Source organism: Trichoderma aggressivum, assembly GCF_033847375.1.
Source record: "Trichoderma aggressivum f. europaeum strain CBS 100526 chromosome Unknown scaffold_013, whole genome shotgun sequence".
Taxonomy (NCBI): domain Eukaryota; kingdom Fungi; phylum Ascomycota; class Sordariomycetes; order Hypocreales; family Hypocreaceae; genus Trichoderma; species Trichoderma aggressivum.
In genome coordinates, this window is record NW_026946379.1 from 216039 (window position 1) to 232820 (window position 16782).

Consider the following 16782-nt stretch of genomic DNA (forward strand, 5'->3'; position numbering starts at 1 on the left):
ATGCTCCGACAGAGATAATTGTGACGATGCATAAAGACCTTTCTACGTCAGATACGTTGAGCGTAGGTATGTATTTACAGATTCTTCTCTTAGGCCTAGCTCAAGAAGGGATTGCATCATGCTGTCAAGTATCCGTGGTGGGCTATCCTGAAATTTTGCGAAGAGAGTTGGACATTCCAGATCACCTCGAAATTCTTTGTGGAGTTGCCGTCGGGTACGAGAATCCGGACTCGGAAATCAACTCGTATCGTGTACAGAAAGAAGACTTTGCTGCAGTGACACACTTCGTGAGCAATTAGCTGGTGGTACGCCATGCGACTTGGAGAGGCGCGGGGGGGGGAATCAGTTCTTATACGGATAACCCTGGATCCTGTGAATTAAATGCTGCCTATTATGCCAAGGCTAGAGATCTGATGACCTTCGTCTAAGTGATACATGAGTTCCATAGATTTGCCTCAACCTTCCATTGAACACTTATACCGCTCAACGCTGCGACCACGAAGTGACACCTACCGTAGTCCCACGGAGGTCATCGGCGCTATTGACGGATATGTATAGCATTGGCTTCCCTCAGGGGACCATCTATTGAGCCACCACTAATGGCGCGGATCCGCAAGCCATCGATCAAGGATGGCATTGAACGTATCAGGATCTTGGAGAGGGCCAAAGTGTCCGACACCCGGCAATACTACTAGGCTTGATCCCCTGATCATATCTCTCATCTCACCTGCAACTCTTCGCTGTACGACTTCCTCCGAATCCCCATCCCCAATCCATATAATAGGTGCACGGCCAGGATCTTGAAAGCGTGTCTTGATTTGGGCAAATGATTTGTCATTCCAGTCTGGAAACGTGCTTTGCATCGTGGCCATTTTCGCCATGAAATCGTCAAACTTTTCTGGATTCGGAGATAAAGCTTTGTATTCGCTTTTCATCCTATTTTGCAAATCGTCCAGGAAAGGCAATCCCATTATGCCAGTAATATTGGCTTGATCAGGCTGATAATTGGCGCCAAAGATGAATGCGCGATCAACTTTTTCGCCGTGGTACATTGCTAAGGAGAGAGCGGTGTTGGCGCCATCAGACCACCCAACAACCGAAGCCCTGGACACCTTGAGATGTTCAAGTAAGGCCACCGTATCGTTGGCGAATAAGTCATATGATAGCGGCACCTCTGTGTCATCATTTGATCGACCATGAGCTCTCGTATCGATTGCGATAACAGGGTGTCCCTTTCCAGCAATGTGTCTGATCTGGAGACCCCACCAGTTGGAATTGATCTTGCCGCCATGCTGAAAAACTATGGGGGTTCGCCCACAATCTAGAGGCGGCCCAAATAAGGCATACCAAAGATCGATGTTGTTAATCCGAGTTGTCCCGGAAAATGTCGCATCTGGAAGATTTGGTGTTGGAGGTAACATACTGTAGAGTGGAATATAGTTACCCAATGATTGTGATGAAGCAAAAGAGGACACGGTAGTAAGCCCAAGAGAAATCATGGCTATGTTGCGAACGATGTGGGCCAGATACGCCATGCTAACGATTAGTAATAATAGTATGACGGCGAAAGGAATCATCCAGTTACCATATTTGAGGTATTTTGTCTTTATATACAAATATATATATATGTATGAATGCATGCACGGTGGGATTCACGTCGTCAAATTTTGCACAATGTGGGTAGCCGGTTGCCGCCTCAATAATGGCCGTATCCGACGGCGAGAATTGCGTGGAGACATGGCTTTGTATAGGCTATGCATAGTCAAAATCGGAACTGTGCATAGCCTATACCAACAGATAGCCTTTCAACTAATTCAAATGCAAAAAGGACGGATCAAGAACCTCTAAATCGAAGAGCCAATGCGAGCCTGTGCCAAAACTACTGCGACAGTATTATTCGGTGATTAGAGAGGCGATATTCCACGCAAAGTAATGATTGACCAATGGTAATAAAGCATATTCACTGCCATTTTTTAGGGCATCTGACTAGTATTACTGAAATGTTTGTGTTTTGCTTCTCAGCTCAAATGGCGTTTGCTCGTAGGCATTTGTAACGCTGTGCAATTTACCCCTAAGGTACCAAATAATTGTTAAATGACTTATTTGTCGATCGTCTTTTCGACAAGGACCAAACCCTGGCGTACATGCAATGGCTTCTCGACCACGGCTTCGACGTTTGCGGCAGTCTCCCTACCAACGATGGCAATGACATTAATAACGGCGAGTTGACTGTTAATTTTGTTACATAGTTTAGCTCTGCTGTTCAGAGAATGGGATTCTATAGAAGCTTTAGCCAAGCTCCTTGTAGTTTTCCGTTGGCGAGATGGAATAGGGTGGATTGCAAATGGTTTCTTTTGCTTTTTGAGGTCGAACATATATATGCCGCTCTTTTGGAGTTTCCGATCTATCTTGTTTTAGAAATGTTTGTCATAGTCGAAGGCAGTAATTAACATATGACGCATCTATACAACTTGTCTCGGTCAATGAACAAGGTTATAAAGTGACTGTAAACGTGAAAGATTGAGTCAATAGACCGCCTCTCGAACCATACAGATGCAAATACTTAAGATGCACAAGCACAAACTCTGTCGTAATTTATTTATATCCTCTATTCAGGCACAAACCATCCCTTGTAATCAGAATCTCTTACCTTCATTTGCAGATTCGCATGTAGTACCGCGTTGGCACACACGAGTTATGCCGCGCCTCGGTCAAGGCATATTCCCGATGCTCCGATTCAGAGTTGTCCATTGATGACAAGCATCCAGACTCAATTCTCTCGGATTTCTATACTTCCGATTCAGAGTTGTCCATTGATGACAAGCATCCAGACTCAATTCTCTCGGATTTCTATACTTCCTTTGGTTTAGACCACCTCAACAACGTGGGGGGAAATATCTCCACAGCGGATGCCATCATTCTTTCAGCTTCGCTTAGTAATTTCGTGCTGCGGCCAGTGACTCGACGCTATTTCAGTTTCCGGGCACCAGCCAGTTTGATGACGAATTTGACCAAAGCCTAATAATCAATACCCAGAGAGCAATAACACTTACATCCTTGAAACTATATCGAAAAGCGAGCAATTATTCTAAGAGTAGTTTCTTCTCATCGTTATAATCAGGTACGTCATCCATAGGCGCTACATTTCCACACAGACGTGTCAAATGATGGTTTCAATCATGGCGTCCTGGAATCCTGATGAACGATGCTAACCTCAGACAATACCAGCCGGGCGCCAGTTTACCGGCTATCTCGTAATTGCTGTGCAATTTATCTGCTTATTAGTGTTATTGGATAGGAGTTACTAGGTGGGATTTGAAGTTACGTGCAATTGCATACGTACCACAAGTTGAGTGTTGAGCCTTGTAGGTGTTGACCTTTGGACGGCGGAGAAATTGGATCCGTACACACAAGCGGTCAACCCCATCAAATGCCATACGCTTCTACTCAATACTAACCATTTTATTTGAAGAAATCATCGATGAAACAATTTATTACTGCTGAGTCCGACTAGGAAGACCAAATCACACATTATGAAACGCGCAGTCGGTCCTCTAGATAAAAGGAAGCGGGTTACTCGCTGCCAGGCTTGTGCCAAGAGACAAATCAAGGTTCGCAATTCGACGCAAACAATTGATGAAATTCATGATTAATAACTCTGTAATCAACAGTGCCAAGGTGGCGTTCCGTGTGAATACTGCCAACGTACCAAAAAGATATGCACTCCACAGGCTGTATCCTCAGCTGCAGCCTTCAATGTCAAGTTTGTCAAATACACGCCACCGCAGCAATCGATCTTAGAATCTGCAACACTGCCCTTACCAATACAGACTCATAGCAACGATTTGTACCTAAGCAGCTTTGCCGCATCATTACTACGGTGTCAGTTTACCCGAGATTTCACTGATATAGCGCAAGATTTATTACCGTTGATCCAAACCTCACCGTCATTGCGAAACTTAGCAATCGCACTTGGGGCCTTAGACGCAAGTAGACACCCATCAAGTAGATCATTCAGGCAAAAGGAATCGCCTCAATGCGTTGCATACCGCTCATATAACCTGTCATTGAAATCACTCCAACAGCGACTGCAAACAAGTGACGCCGCAGTATGCGAAGATGTGGCGTGGAGCACATTTCTACTGGGACTATTCGAGGTGAAAATTATCGCGTCTCGTTGAAATGATCAATTTAGCTAAGACAGCAACAGTTAATGTCCGAATCATCTGGAGAAGGATGGGCAAAGCACATGTTCTATGGCACCTCGAAGGTTTTGCAGCTGGCTGGCCCAGATGCGTACATGTCATCGCTGCAACAGAGACTTTTGAACGCATTTCGAGTGCTTGAAGCCAATAGAACGATTTTGTTCGGAGATGCTACGTTTTTGTCCGAGAGCAAATGGAGGGTATACACCAGCATAAATCACAAGGCTGCAGAAGTTCCAGATTCTATGGCAAGTATTACTGAGCTGATGATACAGACATCGGCATTCAGCAAGGGGTAAATACAAGAATTTAGGCTTGGTTGGCACTATACTAACTCAAACCAGGCTTTTTGAGCAAATTGAAGGCATACCGGAAGAAGAAAGACTTTTCAGTCCTACAATCACCGCTCTAGCACGTGAAGGGACTGAACTGAATCGCAAAATCAGCAACTGGTACGATAGTGCCTCTTTACAATCAGATCCTACGGACCCCTTTACTCAGCTTGCTCTCGCAAAACATCATGCCGTTCGGCTTTTCCACTGCAGAAATTTCACCTACTATACCTGCTGGCACCCCGGGACAATTCCTCAACTCGACCAAATGGAGATTGACGCATGTGTTGAGGCCATCATATATCTGTGTGAAAAAATCCTTCAATCTTCAAATATTCCAGGCGCTATTCTCTTGTTTCCTTTAAGAATCGCGGGGGCGCATTCTACATCCGAGTGGCAAAGAGATAATGTGCGAAATCTACTCATTCAGATATACAAAAGCGGTTTCGTTGTGGCAGAAAGAATACAGATAGATTTAGTCGAATTCTGGGGCTTTTAAGATGATCAAGATAGTATTAAACTTGGTGTTTGAATAGATGTTCTATGTAGATATATCAAAAGATAGGAACTACTTGGAAATAAGAAGAAAAAGAAAAACCATCTAAAGTCGATATTTTTTAACGCCTTTTGCATTGGTGATGATTAACATGCTCCAGGTGATAGCATTTAGCTGATCTGGATATTGAAGAAGTCGGTGACAACACGTGTGCGCCTGCCAGGCGAGAAATAGTCGTAGCCAACAATTTCGTTGCAAGTGTTGACGTAGATGGTCACCGGAATTACTCCCTGATACATAATGTCCCACTATGGCATGGATTAGCAGAGTACTGCAGAGATTCGGAATGGGGAGTTACTAACAGATGCCACATAGCCGTCCGTAAACTGCCTTGTAACGAGGCCGCCGAAGACAGCCTCGTTCTTGACGAGGAAATCCTTCTCAAAGATAGGATAATTAGAGTTAACATAGCCTTGCCACACGTATGGCTTCGTCCCGTTGTAGATTGTCATCAAATTATCCACCAGACCATCTTTGGTGACGTTCGCGTAGTTGAAGATTGATGAGGCTGGAGCATCGTCGTACGCCTCATTCACGCGAACAAGGCCCTTGGCGGGAGAATTGTCAATGTATCCAGTCATAATGTGAGACAGCGTCTCGTCCCTACAACTCGTGTTAGTTAGTGAGATACCAGTTGAACTAGGCTACGAACCACTTATGCTGGACAAAGTTTGTCGTGAACTCAGGCTGCACCAAAGGCGGCTTTGGCTGCTTGAAGCCGGATGAGTACTCGATCATGGACGAGGGAAATGGAGTGCACTTTGGAGTTTTGGTGGCAATAGCAGGCACCGCAATAGCGGCAGTAAGGAGGATCTGAGCGAACCACATTGTTGCGTTGGAATGAGTGAAGTGAATAGAATATGTATGGAAAAGAGTGTTAAAGCGAAGTTGAGATGTTGAGAGTTTGGACATGAACGTAAAGCAGAGTCAAAGTCATTATATATACTCGTTGGACTGAATCAGACGCGTAATCCCATTCGACAGGAATGAAGCTGCGCCATCAAACACATCGTCTCCTATCTCCAGTGCGTCTAAATCTTGCCCATTTCAGATTCATTGTAGGATCCTATACACTACAAACCCCCGTTGCCTCTGCCGCGATGTGGACCAAGGATTGAAAAAGCGTTCAATTGCTTCCCAATCTGGCAACGCCGATCTGTTCAGTGGGGCGAGGCAACTCGGAACGGGGGACGAATGTGGATACTTTAACGATGCGTTTAAGATGTAAAATTCCGAGTGATGCTCTAGTAAATTCAATGATTTAGTTAAGCAGCTGAAGGTGCTTGCTACAATTATAATGTGGAATAGGAAAGCCCTCTGTCATGGAGAGGCTAAATGCTTGCCCAAGTGTTCTGTCATGCTGTATTTAGACATTATCGGTAGATGTTGGCGGGTGACATGCTAAGATACGATCTCATACACCCAATACAGCGATACAGTAATTGTCCGATTCGCACTCCACACTCTGAAGGTTCCTCATATATTTATCCGGCCTGCCGTATAATTCCACGATTAAGTGCTGCTATATAGACGCGGGCTCTTTGTACTTATTCTTAGACGAGCCGCAGCGGTCGGGAACCCCAACTTAGTCCTCCTTCACGCTCAATTCGTGAATCTCTATGCCGCTGAGCAGTGGAGAACGAAACGAGGGGCGAATTCTCTTCTGACTACTGAAGGCCATGTTTAGTGAAACAGCTCGGCCAAGCCGGAACGCAGACTCGGCATATACACCGCGGCAAGTGATCACATAGCCCCCTTGCCCCCGCACTGGATTGTTCGTGAACCCCAAGACTCCCAAGTTGTCCAAGCCTTTATGCACTACAGCATGAAATCCGATGGTGCCCAACAGACGGTTTTGTCAATCAAGTCTATGGCTTACTATTTGCTCAGATACAAATAACTCGTTGTCGGAGCACAAAGATAGGCATGAGCAGATATGTTCATAACACATCACAACTTCTTCGAACTGCACTTATCCGGGATCCCTTCCGAGTCTGCTGTATCATACACTCAAATGTGACAGAAATATGCAGACAAGCTTTTGCTCAGCCACAATACTGCATTGACTAGCCTAAGAGAGTAATCTGCACGACCTCTGTTTGATGATCTGTGCTGTTCAGGCAAATGCATAATTCCATCTCTGGGAACCGTGAATAACCGGTTACTATATACATGTAGACCTTTTATAAGCTTGCGCGAATTTCCAAGCATGACTGCATGCTTAGAATCTTTCTCCTCTATGAGCACGGCATTATTTGCACTGCAACTAAGAATACCTTTCTCCGTAATTTTTCTTGTATGAGACAATGCACCTTAAATAGTTTTCATTTGTCATTGATGAAAAATAAACGGCGCTTATTCAACACGGCAAGAAATTATAGAAGGATTTCCAGCCGCAATCAATACTTACCTCGGTTAGCATGCGCCGTATCCCGGATAGGCCATTTAGGCCAGGGATAGGTATAAAAAGTTTAAGCGTAGGAAATAAGGTAAGCTACCCTAATCCACAACGAGAGATATGGTTCAAAAAGGATTTGGACAGCATAATTAGCAGAGGGGAGCAGAGGAAGTTTAATGTGAAGCTACGCCCGTTATTGGCTGACTTTATACACTTCCTTGCATGGTGCCACTTCTTAATATGTTCAATTTCCACTTGACAAGGGACTTGATGCTAAGACTTGATAGACTTGGCGGCCAACCAAGCAGCGACAGGACAGGTGGAAATGGCTTCACCTACTCACGTCAGATTATAGCTCTTGTGAGTTGTCTGCTGATTCAGGACAAAGAGGCATTTTTCAATGGCTCTTGGCATCACTCAAGAGATGACTGCGTTGTCTCGCCTATTACCAACCACTCAGCATTACCGCAAGTTTGGGCTTCAAGAGAACCGAGACTATAGGAATACGAGTAATGATGGCGACAAAACGGGCAAACCCAGGCAAAAAGAAGTATAAATAAGGGACAGTTCCCCTAAAGCTGTCCCTGCTGTTGTGTCGACACCATCACATCTTTCAAATCAGGAGTTTCATTTCATCTTGCACAAAGACATCCTCAAAACAATTCCAACAATCACTACATCTCAAAATGCGTTTTTCTAACATCATTGCCTTTGGCCTCTCTTGTGCCAACTCTGCTCTTGGTCTTGCAATCCTCCCTCGTGAGATTGCAGAAATCGAGTCTGTTGCCAACGCCACGGCCAAGGGAATTGATGTTTTCGGACCGATCCCTGATGACGCTGTCAAGGCTCACGAGGGTTACTATACTGCGGAAGAAGGCACCGACGCTTGGGCATGGATCCGTGCGCAGATTGACATCCCGTCTCATGCTCGCCCAGCAACTGAGAAGCGCCAAAATTACGCCAACATTGGCATTGGCATGTTCGCCCAAGATTGGTGTAAGTGGAATTTTGCCACGCCTGCGAGATCGATTCAAGTCTGTTATTCTAACTCACTCAATAAATAGGCAATGGCCAGGCAGGCTGGTGGGACGATGTTACATACGACGTCCAGCACTACGTCACGCTGAACATGTTCAGCGTTGGCATCAGCTATCGTGGGCTTCGCAGCAACGAGCAGCTTGACTTTAGCCGCCAGGCTGGCAGTGACTGGTGTGGCAAATATTTGTACTCTGCTGGCCAAAACACTCCTGGTATGTTACAAACTTGAATTCAGTTTTGACAAATAGAATTATTGACCTGTGGTAGTCGGCTGTTTCAACTCTCAAGCTATCAACTGCTATCGCCTCACTCTACACTAAATACGCATTCTGTACTGCCTAGGATCGCGTTGTAAGAGACAAATTGCCACCTTTTTCAATAAATTAAATGGCGGTTTGTCCCTTCGGTTTACCCCTTAGGGCTAGATTAACGGGAAAATTAGGGGACGTGGAGGGCAAGTCTCCGTTATGTAGACATAGCATAGGAAAGAAGGTTCTACACGAAAATACTATGTTTGTTTTCATCTTGAATTGTGATAAAACTGTCATTATTCAGAACAATTGGCTATCCGAAATAGGGCTAAGCCCACGTCTTCATGATAGTGATATAATACACTGAAGTACCTTCCCCCATCTACAGAGTATTTATGGCAACCCTTGTCGAATATCCGAATGCTCATTTAGTCCCCATGCGCTACTACTAGAGTCATGAACAGTTGCTCGTCGCATGTCTCTCTTGTACTTGGAACTGAATGGCCCCGTTACTACACGGTGCATTGTGCAAGTGTTATCCCAAATAACCAAATCTCCAGGATGCTTCCACTCAAGCTCGATGACGTATTTTGGTTGGGTTGCATGAGTGAAAACTTTGTCAAAGAGAATTTTTGATGCTTCCTCGCTGAGATTCTCAATGTGGTGTATATGTGCTGCGATGTAGAGATTCATTCGGCCAGATCTCTCATGGCGCTGGACAATTCTGTGACGACCCATTGGATGTTGAGAAGGATCAACATTTGCAAAATACTCGGGGGCGGCAAGTTTCCTCGAGTGTAGAATAGAATGCGCCCCGACATAATCGTTTGCCAGGAGGTCTTGCTTCAAGCCGTCATCTAGCTCGTCAAATGCAGTCCTTGTATCGGCAAATGCCGTTTTGCCGCCCGTGCCGGCAGGCGGTAGTTCGTGAGCAAGCAAGAGGGAATATCCGGCTCGACGAGGGTTGAAACTGGAATCGACATGAAATAGACCGTTTCCCTACTCCCCAAAGGTTGGTACGCAGATAAATATAAAGTATATCGAATCTATACGTACCTTATTCGCCTGCCCGCGAGGACTGCTTGGATCAACAATGGTGCCGTCCAGTTCAACGTTGCTAACGTCAAAGAGTTCGTCATACTTGAGTCTATTTTTCCGTCCTGCAGCAACATATGGCTTGACATCATCCAGATCTCCAAACATGTGGGCTAGTTTGATGTGAGTTTCGTCTGTTAATTGAGACTCGCGGATCACTACAACCCCATACTAATACGACTAACATTAGCGGAAATTAGGATTCTTGTATAGGCAACCAATCAATTACCGTAGTTACAACCTCTTGGAGACGACGAAAATTTTCTTCTGTCATGTCGTCCGCGGCATTGAAGTCACAAATCTCAGCACCAAACCCGGGGCTAATCTCGGTGACTCTGAAGCCATTAATTGCGGCGACCATTTTTGCTTGTGGAATGATAATAAAAGTACTTTGGAGATAGAAATTGTAGATACCCAGCCAGGTGATGTCTGCTCAGGATACCGAGTGGCACTGAATCGCAGAAGATGCACCACGGCCGCTGCTCCGCATATATATAAATTGATGGGAAATAGTAGTAATTTTCCTTCTATATTTTCCCCAGAATATGGAGCATCATCGTGTGATCAAATGGATGGATAGACGGAGAAAATCCGCCTATAGCCGACGCTGCCAAAACCGACATCTCGCCACTGCCACGCTTCGCTGTCAGATGTAGAGCATACATTCGAAACGCAACCTAAATGTAGAACAGGCTTGCGTAAGCTTTTATCGCGAGGTCGGGATTTATTACTAACTACGGCAACTAGCATGATGCCAAAGTAAAAGTACACGTCAAATATTCCTATACAAAACGCTTCTGCTGGCACAATAGAGACTCAAGGCAGTTTATGAAGACTTTCTAACTGGCTGATGCCCTACCATATCACCCCGCTACCCCGCATAAAGTACTGTTTAATGAGGGCTTCAGTGTTGACGCTTCGTGGGCCGATTTCGGTAATTCTGCGCCGTCTACAGCCGATCAAACTTGTAGACATATCGCTTGCCGATGCCGACAACCGACTCACTCAGCCCTTGAACCGTCACATTACTACGCTGGCAAGGCCCGTATATTGAGTTGCCGAAGATATTAGACAATGACGGCCAGCACAGGAAAGCGCTCTTATCGCGCATGTGTCAGATGCCGCCGCCGGAAGACAAAATGCGATCTGTAAAGAGCCCCAAAGAATCATCACGTTGTGAGCATGCCCCTGACCTTGTCTTAGTGGTGGCATCGGAGAGCCAAGAAAAATCCCCTGCGTGTCCTGCTTTGAGTCGGATAGTGAGTGTGTGCTGGCCGAGTCCCGCCGGGGTGGGAACTTTCGGACGTATGAGCCGAGCAAGAAACCCACCAAGAGTCGCAAGGCTTCGCAACGCACCTCAGGCGCATCATCGAGAACAACCAGGTCAACTGAAAAGGAAGTGGACCGCGGCCTCGACGGCTTAAACGAAGATGTCATTGATGAGCAGCTCGCTTCCGAGCTTAGGAATCCCTCCGATGCGCTGCATATACTCGCCCAATCGGAGAAATCCAAAGCAAGTTGCTCGCCTGTATTGCCAAACGAGGAGGAGGACGACGGTCTTTTACGTGGGCCATCGAATGTTGTAGCTGTTGACGAGTATGAGCTAGTTCAGAGAGGGCTAGTTCACCATAGTAACATATCCGAGTTACTACACCTGTCAGTACACATCGAACAGAGATAACTCAGTTTCGTGGCTAATCGAAGACAGGTATTCCCACAACTATCACTCTTACTGTCCTATTGTGCCAGGGTACATGCTTGGACAATCTGGCATTGACAAAATCCGTACATCGGATTTCTTCCTTCTCACAGTTATCTTGACAATTGCGTCAAGAGACTCGTCAAATCATTCTCTTATTCACCGGTATTGCTGGGATTACACCCAGAAGCTACTGCTTGAGGTGCTGCTCGGGTATCCTTGGACATTGAGATCCCGAACAGTTGAGAGTTTATTGCTCTTATCGGAATGGCTTCCTCATATTGAATTAACGCAATCCGTCTCAAACGAAAGTAAAAGCATGTTCATCGAAGATAGAACGTCATGGTCACTCGTCGGCCTGGCTGTCAGACAAGCTTACTTGATGCGCCTGGATCAAGGTGCCTTTCCCAATGTTGTTACACAGGAGACAAAGGAGCAGGTGGAGCATAAACGATTAATATGGACATGTGAGTAGAATGGATGAATGAAATAGAAACGCTGTCTAACTTTGGTCTTTCCGTTTTTTTACACAAAAGTTGTCTACATCGCGGATCGGCAAATATCTGTTCGTCTGGGCCAGTCCTTTTGGTCTCGCGGTCCATCTCTTTCAACTCGCTTCACCGCGAAAGACTTTCCCAGCTTGCAGCCTACCTCTAATACTGGCCAAGAGGATTATGCGTCTGCTCACCAAGCAACGATGGAGTTGACACAGCTCATGCACAACGCCCAAGCCATTCTTTACTCCTCGCCGAAGCGGACCTTGGCGATGGTCCACGATGGAGATTACAGTCGCTACCTCGACGATTTTCAGCGCGCATCAATGAATTGGCATGCTACTTGGGGCGATCTTGCAGTATCTGTCAAAGTGAAGCGTTCTTTGTCTCTGGTATATGAATATCTGTGCCTTTATGTTAACGCATTCTCATTCCAAGCCGTTCTCACGAGGATGTCGACGCAAAATCCCTCCATTAAACCGTCATTCAAGCCATTCATTAATGGTATCATGAATTCTTCCGACGGGCGATACGTTTGGGATGCTATTACAGCAGCCATAAATACCCTGAAGCTGATGACTGATTTCCACCCCCAACATGAGTTATGTTATTTACCATATCGCTACTACTTGTAAGCTATCCAACCTCATGTTCTGGTGTCCATCTTGACTCACTAAGTTTGGAGATATGGTGTATATGCAGCGGTCTTTCTGCATAGAGCGGATTGCGCTGGAGCTTTCCAACCTGCCCGACGCCGCCAAGAGACTTCATCGTTGGTTCTCAAATTCATATCAGTATTGGATGGGGCCGCATCGGATAAGTTTCATATCAGTCACAGGTACAGTCAGTTGCTTAGGAATCTATGGCAAAGAGAGCAACGAAAGATTAGCAAAGCCAGAGACGCACTGGCTACTTCTACATCGACAATCCAAGCAGGGACTGCACATCAACAGGAAAACCCAAATCTACTGCCCGCCACTCTATCTTCGCTAGACCGTCCTCTCACACACCATCATATGGAGATTTTGGCTGACGCCGATTTGCCAATTAACCAAACCCCAACTGTGAGCCAAGAACTTCCCGATTTTTCACCAATGGAGGACTATCCGTTTGGACCCTTTATCAGTATACCGGATTTTGAACTGGGAGATTTCGGAAATCCCATCAGTGATATGTCGCTTCCATCGCTCAACTGGGGAGCAGGTCTTGTTGGGATGGATCCTATTGGGCAATAATTCCCCGTTACGCAGAAATCACGTTCAATGGCAAACAAACTAATGTTTTTTGAGGAAGACTGGATGTTGAGTAGGTAATATGACTAGAAGGAAGTAATGATGCCGCAGTGCGTAGGGACAAGTGGATAATTATAATTTAGTACGCTTTCACGCTGTCATAGCAATCTTTTTGGCTTTACTCATGACCGAATTCGGCTCGAGGGACTCAGGGAATGAGAGCACGAAACAGTACGGTACCTTTTGTTCCCTCTCCCAATACGAACGAACTATAGAATGCATACTGGGATAGTTCTTCCTAGATATATCGCTTGTTGGCTTCAATCTTACGGCTTATTTGTTACAGGTTGGAATATCGGTTAAGTCACATCACACAAATTGCTGGCTGTTGCCTCAAACAGGGAATTCGGAACTGGATCCAAAAATATCCAACAGTTATATTTTGATACCCTAAATCTTGTATGTACGGGGCAATAAATAGAATATTAACAGGAATATGGAAAAAGGATAATGACTGCTAGAATCAGTTGGTGGTAGAGCAAGACGTATTAGGGTTGACGGTGTTATTGTCACAGCCGATAGCAGCATTGCTAATGGCGGAGCTGCTGCCAGAGATTTAGGCAAAGATGTCGTTCTGCGCACCAGGAGTCCAGCCCATGTTCCTGCCGTAAGCGGGAGAAGCGCCGTTGGGAACCTGGACGTTGTTGCCGGTAGCCTGGTTCCAAGCAATCATCTGCTTAGCACCGGGCAGGCACTTGGATGAATCGTTGCCACACCAGACAGGAGGCTTAGCCTGAGCAACCGTCTTTGTAGAGCTGGTGTTGGTGACGTGGCATCGGTAGTTGGCCATGTACATGTTGGGCGTGCCACATCCGTTGGGAACCCACAGCCAGGCGCAGTAGCAGCCACCCGCCGGGCAGGCAGGGAGGTCCTTGGGAACATCGTAGGTAGCAATACGCTTCCAGGGGGTGCTATCATGGCGTTAACTTTAAGCTGTACTTTTGAACAAACAGGGGATTTTAGGCTTACTGCTCAAGAACGGAGAAGACAACCAGGTTGTCCAGGGTCACCTTGGTGATGTCCGACTGGTAGGAAATGGCCCAGGCAGTACCAGCAGCCATGGTCTGGTTCTGGGTGTGCATGGCACCATCATCCTGAATGCAGTCAGGAGGGCTACCAGGACCCTGCCAGTTCTCGGGGTGGCTCTGGCCATCAGGCCACTCGCCAGCGAACTGTCCGTTGAAGGACAAGCTGGTCTGAGCCTGGTTGTGGGCAAGCTCAACAGTGAACTGGCCACCAGCAGGCAGAGCAACGGAGGCACCGTTAGGAGGAGGAGCCTTGTTGCAGCCACGATCGGCCTGCATCCACCACTGCTCAAAGGGAAGATCATAGAGGGGGTTCACGGGAGTGTTGGAGTTGGCGTTGTAGTTGTTGGGGTCGGGACCACCCTGGATGGAGTCAGTAAGAATTTGTCTAACGGCCGTGAAGAAAGAGGCAGAATGCTGCACAAACCTCGCAGTACATGCCCTTGATAAAGGCAGCAGTGTGGGCAGAAGCCCCAGAGGCGAGAGCCAGTGCAACGGGGATTGTCCAGAACATCTTGACAGTCTTAAGAATCGAAGTTGGTTGAATGAATGATGGAACTTATGGAACAAAAGAATGGAAACAACGGACAGGGGAAGTCTTGCTTCGAACTGGCTTGATGATAGAAAAAGTTGATGGATCGACGAGATAGCCAGATACTTATATAGCTACTCCTCTATACTATCCTCTACTCCTGAGAGACCTATCTTGTCTGGATCCCAACCAAGAGGCTAGCCGGGAACAGATCGCAGGGCATGGGGCATCTCCCGCTGGCCAAACTTTGACATGGACTGCCCGAAAGGACTAGAGATCTGCCAATCTATCACCCCATGAGGCTGTTCCAATTATGGATCACTTGTGCGGCCGCCCCTTTCAAGGCCATCGGTAAATTTCCCTCTTGCATCTTTCCAGACTCGAATGTAACCTGCCCAGCGAAACGGTACCGAAATTGTAGGGCCCATCACGGCCGACGGCGTCTAGTAAGGCACCAATAAAGGCGTAGCCTCTAAACGAGTAATTAACCGCCGGGATGTTTTCTGTGAGAGAGTCATGGATTTCGGGATGCCGCCATGCCGCAGCAACGCCTTACTCTCTTGCACGGCGGACACTCACTCACTATCGATGTGACACCAAGCGTTTCGAAACGAAACGAGCTGGAGATGGTAACCCCCACAGATGAACTCCACACCAACGCCCAGAAGCCTCGCTTCGTCCGCCTGATCTGGAAGCAGTTGAAGAAAATAAGCATCAAACTAGCATATCTTACCGCCTGCTCCGTGCCTGATCGTTCGTGCATCAGCGACATCCATTGCCGCTGACCGGGCTTTGCCGGTCTTTCAGCTGCCACCTTTGCCACCGTCCCTTTTTTTAAATGCCGAACGAGTTCGCATAGCAATCTCACCAACGCAAAGGGCAGGTCGATGATCCGTAAGATCAGCAAACCTCACGGGACGGTCTCACATGCATTGCTTTCACACCAACCACCCCGTAAAACAAACGAAATCCTATCGCATTGTAGAAGGAGGATTGGATACAACACATACCTACATGGACGCAGCCACTCGACGCGCCTCTTGTCGGCCCGTTTCACAAGACACGCAAACGTTGAACATGATGCCCAGATTTAGCGCTGCTGCTCTCCTTGATGGGTTCAATTCTAGCGAGTCGTCGCTAGCGCTTAGGCACCTTGCCTCCGTGAAACTAAGTAAAATTTGGCATCGAGCTGTGATTCTTACGGATTACTTTTTTGATCGCGCTGTGCTACATCCTTGCGCCTGTCATTACGACTAGCGGCCAGGCCCGCATTTGTTGACATTGGCGCCGGAATCAGAATTTTTGAAACGGGAAAAGAGTTGGTGTAAAAAAGCCGCCAATATATTTTCAGAGTTCTATTTCGTGTATACGGGGGCGGATCGTGAAAGAGAACTTCAAGTGTATGTCAGCGGAAGACGGGGGGCGAAGTATAAGGGACCTGATGACGAGAGCAAGCACTGCTTGCCAGTCAAATTCTTGCCTCTCTGTCTATGTGGTCCGCGTTTCAGTTATCCCATGATGAGTGCGTTTGCAACCAAAGACTTCACTGTCTCCGTGTTTAGACGGCATTGTTGTACAAGTTTAGTAATCAGGTAATAAAACGAAAGCAACACAGCGTTTTCAAAAAGACGTTGGGATTTCCCAGACAAGGGTCCCCATCCTATTTCACAGCCTTGTACTCGTATCCCGAAGGGTATAGCCAGCAAAACGCCGATCACACCGTCTCAAGCACATTAGCTACTTTACAGAATAGACTACGACAGTACTATAGCAAGCAGGGAGAGTTTCATCGTACGGAGTACACTTTGTCACAAAGTACCTTCATGATAGCAAAATATCTCTTCATTCATCAAATTGCTTGAAGA

At 46.5% G+C, this 16782-nt stretch overlaps 6 protein-coding genes across 6 annotated transcripts; 2 read left to right on the forward strand and 4 right to left on the reverse strand.

Annotated features, from left to right (window-relative positions):
- Window positions 1-596: 596 nt before the first annotated feature.
- On the reverse strand, window positions 597-1421 carry Triagg1_4195 (uncharacterized protein; the record flags this gene model as incomplete). The annotated part of the gene is made up of 1 exon (XM_062898571.1): window positions 597-1421. One exon carries the CDS (start codon window positions 1419-1421, stop codon window positions 597-599), a length of 825 nt encoding a protein of 274 aa, XP_062756702.1.
- A 3782-nt stretch (window positions 1422-5203) lies between these two features.
- Triagg1_4196 (uncharacterized protein) lies at window positions 5204-5921 on the reverse strand (the record flags this gene model as incomplete). The annotated part of the gene is made up of 3 exons (XM_062898572.1): window positions 5204-5341; window positions 5396-5696; window positions 5746-5921. 3 exons carry the CDS (start codon window positions 5919-5921, stop codon window positions 5204-5206), a joined length of 615 nt encoding a protein of 204 aa, XP_062756703.1.
- Window positions 5922-8177: 2256 nt separating this feature from the next.
- On the forward strand, window positions 8178-8849 carry Triagg1_4197 (uncharacterized protein; the record flags this gene model as incomplete). The annotated part of the gene is made up of 3 exons (XM_062898573.1): window positions 8178-8487; window positions 8556-8741; window positions 8797-8849. The coding sequence occupies 3 exons, from the start codon at window positions 8178-8180 to the stop codon at window positions 8847-8849; spliced, it is 549 nt and encodes a 182-aa protein (XP_062756704.1).
- Window positions 8850-9173: 324 nt separating this feature from the next.
- Window positions 9174-10236, reverse strand: Triagg1_4198 (uncharacterized protein; the record flags this gene model as incomplete). Its single annotated transcript, XM_062898574.1, has 3 exons — window positions 9174-9779; window positions 9837-10046; window positions 10105-10236. 3 exons carry the CDS (start codon window positions 10234-10236, stop codon window positions 9174-9176), a joined length of 948 nt encoding a protein of 315 aa, XP_062756705.1.
- A 713-nt stretch (window positions 10237-10949) lies between these two features.
- Window positions 10950-13303, forward strand: Triagg1_4199 (transcriptional regulator family: Fungal Specific TF; the record flags this gene model as incomplete). Its single annotated transcript, XM_062898577.1, has 5 exons — window positions 10950-11023; window positions 11079-11531; window positions 11584-12041; window positions 12111-12699; window positions 12913-13303. 5 exons carry the CDS (start codon window positions 10950-10952, stop codon window positions 13301-13303), a joined length of 1965 nt encoding a protein of 654 aa, XP_062756706.1.
- Window positions 13304-13916: 613 nt separating this feature from the next.
- Triagg1_4200 (CAZyme family AA14) lies at window positions 13917-14899 on the reverse strand (the record flags this gene model as incomplete). The annotated part of the gene is made up of 3 exons (XM_062898578.1): window positions 13917-14271; window positions 14330-14748; window positions 14813-14899. 3 exons carry the CDS (start codon window positions 14897-14899, stop codon window positions 13917-13919), a joined length of 861 nt encoding a protein of 286 aa, XP_062756707.1.
- Between the last annotated feature and the right edge of the window lie 1883 nt (window positions 14900-16782).